Raw genomic sequence first — 5,770 nt, forward strand, 5'->3', positions numbered from 1 at the left:
TTACTGAAATGAATGCAAACGAAAGAAATTTTGCGAATATCTAGCTCTTTTAAAAGACAATCTTTCAATTTTTTAAATGTACAATGATGGCGCTTATCCGCAGCAGACAACCGATTTATTATCTATGGTTGGGAAGTAAAGACATTAATAGCTATGGTTTACCTAGGACGTCGTTGGTCAAAGCTGACGTCTTGTATCCCGTGCTTCAGTAAACTCTGCTGATCTGATGCCTTTATTGACGGTACTTCAGATAGAATTTGTCGGTGGTGTCAGTCGTTTACTCGTAAGTAGTAGTCAATGAGTGTCTGTTTCGTTTGTGGTTGAGTTGTGGTTGTACGTAATGTGAAGTACCGGTTCAGTGCGGGGGCTGGAGCAATGGTATATGTTCAGCATTCATTTTGCCTACACCAAGGCCACGGCGGTTGTTTCATATGACAGCTGATCACTTCTGCTAACGGTTAATTTAAGCGCATGCCTGAGTTTTAACTCACAGCTTGACTTACTCTCTTCAGTTTTTAACTAACATGATTTTCGGGGATGGGGCGTACATTGCACTTCCGATGTGCAGACACTCTACTGTGTACCACTACGAAAGGAGCCACTGTAGAGGAGTTTCTATTTTTTTGTGCAATATGTTCGACTTGCCTTACTCGATACTTAAATTCGCAAGTATATATGTTAAATAGCTCTTTAAACATTAATTTTGGGAATAAGGAAGGCGTCAAGTGGAAACCATGTTCGTTATAATGGGACAGTAGTTTTGTACACGAAAGCAATAGCGTGATAGACAACATTACATGTACCAGTAAAGGAGTAAAAAAATGTTATCAATATACTGTTGGAGTACGACAAACTGGTGGTAACTTAAGAGTTACAGTCCCCTTTATTTCTCATCAAGCAGTATGCGCAGCATATCAGGAACAGGCAACGAGGGACCGGCCACTGGAAGTTTGTAGGTGGGTACAGCATTTACTGTCTGTTGTATATACGAAATTGTAGCGAGTACGCCCAGTAATGTGTACTTTCAGTGGCTGGTACTTTTTAAGATATGTATTATTTAGAATTTTAACGTGCAGGAAGAAGAATTTGTGGATTCACATGTACAATTGTTTAGATCTAACTGCGATATCAGCAAGACCATATGAGCACAGAAAATGTATTATCAGATCTTTAAACTCTGTCTGATGCCACCCGTTCTAAACAGCATTAATCGAACTTTCTCATATCAGTTCTTCCTAGTGTATTCTATTAAGTGTGGTGGGGGTCCACAGAATAAAGTTCCTGTCCAACTATGGAATTTTTGGTTGTTTTGACGCAAGTATGCAGCACTGGTCAAATTCTGCAGGTGACACCCACAGAATCTTGCTCAACAAAACTGTGCGTGGGAGGAATGAGTCTGTTGATATACTTACGAATAACTCCAAAGCAAAACTAGCTGCTACCAAGTATCTAATCTAGGCACACAGCAACATTGTTTCAGTTTAAATTTCATTCAAAACGTGATCGATCTGTGACACTGTAATCCTGTGCTCCACTTTCCAACATCTCAGCACAATCATAGCCAGAAAAGACATTTTTATCAGTTTGTACATTAGTCGTAATACTCCATTCGTTCCTTTCCCTTCTAAACAACAACGTTTTCTTTTCTTGTCAACTAACACTGCAGTAGAATTGGCAAATGGAAAACTACTTGGGATGAAGTTTGAAGTACTAGGGTTCTACAAGCTTATGTATTACAAATTACATTAAAATGTATCCATACACATGTAAGTGTCGGGTCTCTACATGCATACATCAGCATAGTTAGAAATAGACACAGTATATAACACATAAAATTTCGTTTTTATTTAATCAAAAGTGTAATAAGAACAAATGATATATTTCAATGAAATTCAGAATCTTGAGACACGAATCATATTGTAGCTGGCAGCAGGACTGGTGACAGAACGCGTGTTGTGTCTGGCAGCAGGACTGGTGGCAGAGCGTGTGCTGAATCCGGCAGCAGGACTGGTGGCACAGTGTGTGCTGAATCGGGCAGCAGGACTGGTGGCACAGTGTGTGCTGAATCGGGCAGCAGGACTTGTGACACAGCGTGTGCTGAATCGGGCAGCAGGACTGGTGGCACAGTGTGTGCTGAATCGGGCAGCAGGACTGGTGGCACAGTGTGTGCTGAATCGGGCAGCAGGACTGGTGGCACAGTGAGTGCTGAATCGGGCAGCAGGACTGGTGACACAGCGTGTGCTGAATCCGGCAGCGGGACTGGTGATACTGCGTGTGCTGTATCTGGCAACAGGACTGGTGCCTTGATGGGTGTTGTATCTGGCAACAGGACTGGTTACTTGATGGGTGTTGTATCTGGCAACAGGGCTGGTGACAGGATGCATGCTGTAGCAGGCAATGGGGATGGCGGATGCTATTTGTGTGGAGGCTGATGGCGATGCTTTGGACACCAACTGCTCTAAAGGTAATGAGGCTACACGTTTTGTGGTTAGATAGGCTGCTGATGAAATAACTTCTGTTTTGCCTGGCGATGAGGCTCGAAGAATTGCTCTTGTTGTGGGTGGCAACGCCACTCCAATTGTAGGTGCCGACGTCACTTGTGTCATGCCTGATGAGACATGTGTTGTAGATGGGGACGTGGCGGGAGATGCCACGTGTGTTGCAGCTGCTGGTTCAAGTTGTGTTGTGGATGGCAATACGGCTGGAGACTCCAGTTGTGTTGTGACCTCCTTGGCCACTCCTGTTGTGGCTGGTGACGCGGCTGGTGCAACCACTTGTGGAGCAGCTGGTCGTTCAAGTGGTACTGTGGATGGTGACGCGGGTGGAGACGCCTCTTCTCTTGTGGCTTCTGCTGGCTCTCCTCCTGTGTCCGGCAACGTGGCTGGCGATACCTGCAGTGTTGCGGTGGGCGACGTGGCTGGTGACGCCGCTGTTGTAGCTAATGCTGGCTCCTGTGAGAAAAAGATATAATGGATGATGTTAAGATGTTGATAAATGTGTTCCATGTGATACAAATTGAGAGAAGATCTATTCACAGTAATTTAGATCATTAAAGTAACATTAAATATTGCCAGTTCTTTTGGTACACATATTCTGTACATATTTAAATCGAATGAAAGTACGAATTATTTATCTGTCAATATAGTGATATTATAAATAATGTGAGATTATATTGGTGTCTAAATTATTCTCGTGCATTTCCTTTGTCCGGGTTGGATCTTTAAGAGCATGTTATTCTGAATAGTAATCTATACATTAGCAAAAGACTATCACTGCTCAACGTTCCACGCAATGATACAGTCTCATTGACAACATGACGTTGTGATGTCTCCCAATCGCTCGATATGGACCATGCCTGTAAGTTCACTTCTGCACTGACGAGAAGATACGCGAGGATGCGCATATCCACCTCGCAGGGTTTCATGGTGGTCTGTGTCCTACAAGCTTATACTGACGATCCAAAATAGTATGACCGAATATTTAATATGGTGTTGGGCCTCCTCAAGAATACAATACACAAGAGGTTATGGATATAGGGGATTAGGCCTTTGTGCCTGTACCAGCAATCTGCTCTGTCGTCATATCTGCCACAGGTAGCCTCCAATCCTGCTCTACAGTCCGCATATGATTCCGACCGTTACGTAGCGCGATGAGGAGAGGACATCGAAGGTCTTATCGCCTACTGCAGGTCTCATCGCCATTCAACCTCCTTTCATAGCCCACGACATCCAAACAAGTTAACCATTTACCAATGATTGTCCCTAAGCACCTGACACAGCATACTACCCGTTTTCAGAGACGCTGGAGTCGGTGTATTTCCGCATTATCGACCTGTATCGTGGCTATAATGATTCTTCATTTATTTCTGCTCCGTCTCCATACCTTCATTAGCGCACCACGTATTCCCAATCCCACGAGGGAGGTTTCAGTGTTGAGATACACAATGGGCATAATGTTTACGCTAATTAGAATAAAGCCACTATATAACATGTCACACTTATGTTTTCCTCATAATTTCCCACTGTTGCTCTAGGTCATTAGTTCCTTATTCGATTGATAAATATAGAAATACATTTGACACCTTATGCGAGTGCCACTATTGATTCCCATCGATGTATAACGACTAACCACCTAACATGAGAACAGCGAATCCCGCAACTGAAGAAAGTGACATTTCTTGACTCTTACAAATAACAGTAAAGTAGGTAACGCTCAGATCGTAGTCTAAAGGAAGCAGTAATTCAGAACACCACTTTTTATCCCAGTCACTAGCTAAGAAAGATTGCCAAGGTTTCACAAAATACCCAATAGTGATAGATGATGAAAATAGCGCTTTTAAATCAAGTAGTGTGCTCCGTCGATGCCTCTCAGAAGGCAGGCGCCACGGCGCCCCTCACCTCCATGCTGTCCAGTGGGTGGCCAGGGGCGGTCTCCTCCTCCGGCGGCTCGTCTGCCTCTCTCCCCTCCCCAGTGGTACAGCAGGGCAGCCACCGGCGAAACCAGCGAAACATCTTCTGCAGGAAAGAAACACACTAAATATTGTCTGACATTGTGTATGAATGCGGTGCTCTTTCAACGCATCACACTTGGAGTAGACAATAAAGCAAAGTAGTAACGGTTCTAACGTACCAGTTCTACCGTATCTTCCTTCGCCGTCGCCGTTGTCGTGGTTACCGTGAGACGCCGTTATACCAAGAGGAAAGGCGCGTCGATCTTAGAGCATATGATATGATGACCTTAAGCCATAGACAACACACAACGGTCACGGTAGCACCTGATTCCAGAATAGCTGCAGTAGTTAAGATCTACGAACTATCCCCTGTTGAGCAGGTCCCCAAAACTTAACTCGTAACGAGATCCCTTCAAAGCAAATTGTCATAACGATCGTCTATAAAGGCTTCGTACAACGAGAATAAATGTTACGGTTTATGGAATAATAACAGATACGACAAAACTGTCTTGTCTCTTCTGCTTTATTTACCATAACTTCGTTCACAGTTTCATTTCGCATTCACCCCTCATTCACCGAAACCCTTTGATGAACAGTTTTGGTTGCTTAACTCCAACAGTCAATGATAATGATACAGCTTTTCTCCTTTTTATAAATTGAAGCCCGCTCTACGTGATATAATAAAAAAAAACGGTCTCAATACCGCGTGCCTCGTGAGACGCGAGTAGACTTATCCTGGAATTGACCGCCCTGTAGGTGTACTCAATTTAATGGCCACACTTCACTGTCGGCTATTTCGCGTAACTGAATGTCCATTTGTTAATCTGATTATACACTGTAGCTATTTAAAATTCGCCCCTATATTTTTCACAACGCACAATTAGCACTTCGTTACTTGTTTTCTTTTTTTTCTTCTTCTTCTAAGAGTAAACGGAAAAAAAAGACGCCGTATCATCGGCTGAGTCGATACAAAGCAAAACATCTTAATATGCCCAATTTTACCTCTTCTTATAGGATCGGCTACCTTACTCATTAATTTATTACATATTATTTCCAATAACGCTAAACAGGTATCGCCGTTATATTTTAATTGTATTCAAAAGCATGTTACTACTATTTTGACCGACCAAATCGTAACAAATCGCGCGGCGTGCGTTTTTAACGATAACTTTACGCTATTCAAGTTCCGTTACAGCTGTCTTGACTCGTAATGTTACACAGTCCAATTACACAGTTACATGGGTCGATGGATAATTATTCTGTTACGTAGCGTGAAACAGTATTATGTGAACTTCAACTGGGATTATATTAAAGAAGGTA

The 5,770-nt window shown here is 43.0% G+C and overlaps 1 protein-coding gene across 1 annotated transcript; it reads right to left on the reverse strand.

Moving 5' to 3' along the window:
• Positions 1-1,892: 1,892 nt before the first annotated feature.
• On the reverse strand, positions 1,893-4,511 carry LOC124545966 (transcriptional regulatory protein AlgP-like). Its single transcript, XM_047124931.1, has 2 exons — positions 4,398-4,511; positions 1,893-2,951 (listed from the first exon to the last, which is right to left on the reverse strand). The coding sequence occupies exons 1-2, from the start codon at positions 4,509-4,511 to the stop codon at positions 1,893-1,895; spliced, it is 1,173 nt and encodes a 390-aa protein (XP_046980887.1).
• Positions 4,512-5,770: the final 1,259 nt, after the last annotated feature.

Source organism: Schistocerca americana, chromosome 8 (assembly GCF_021461395.2).
Source record: "Schistocerca americana isolate TAMUIC-IGC-003095 chromosome 8, iqSchAmer2.1, whole genome shotgun sequence".
In the NCBI taxonomy this organism is placed as follows: domain Eukaryota; kingdom Metazoa; phylum Arthropoda; class Insecta; order Orthoptera; family Acrididae; genus Schistocerca; species Schistocerca americana.

Coding starts and splice junctions, on each gene's coding strand:
- LOC124545966 (XM_047124931.1), bottom strand. CDS start 4,511: ATGTTTCGCTGGTTTCGCCGGTGGCTGCCCTGCTGTACCACTGGGGAG. Junction 2,952..4,397: donor ACCCACTGGACAGCATGGAG/GTGAGGGGCGCC, acceptor TTTTTCTCACAG/GAGCCAGCATTAGCTACAAC.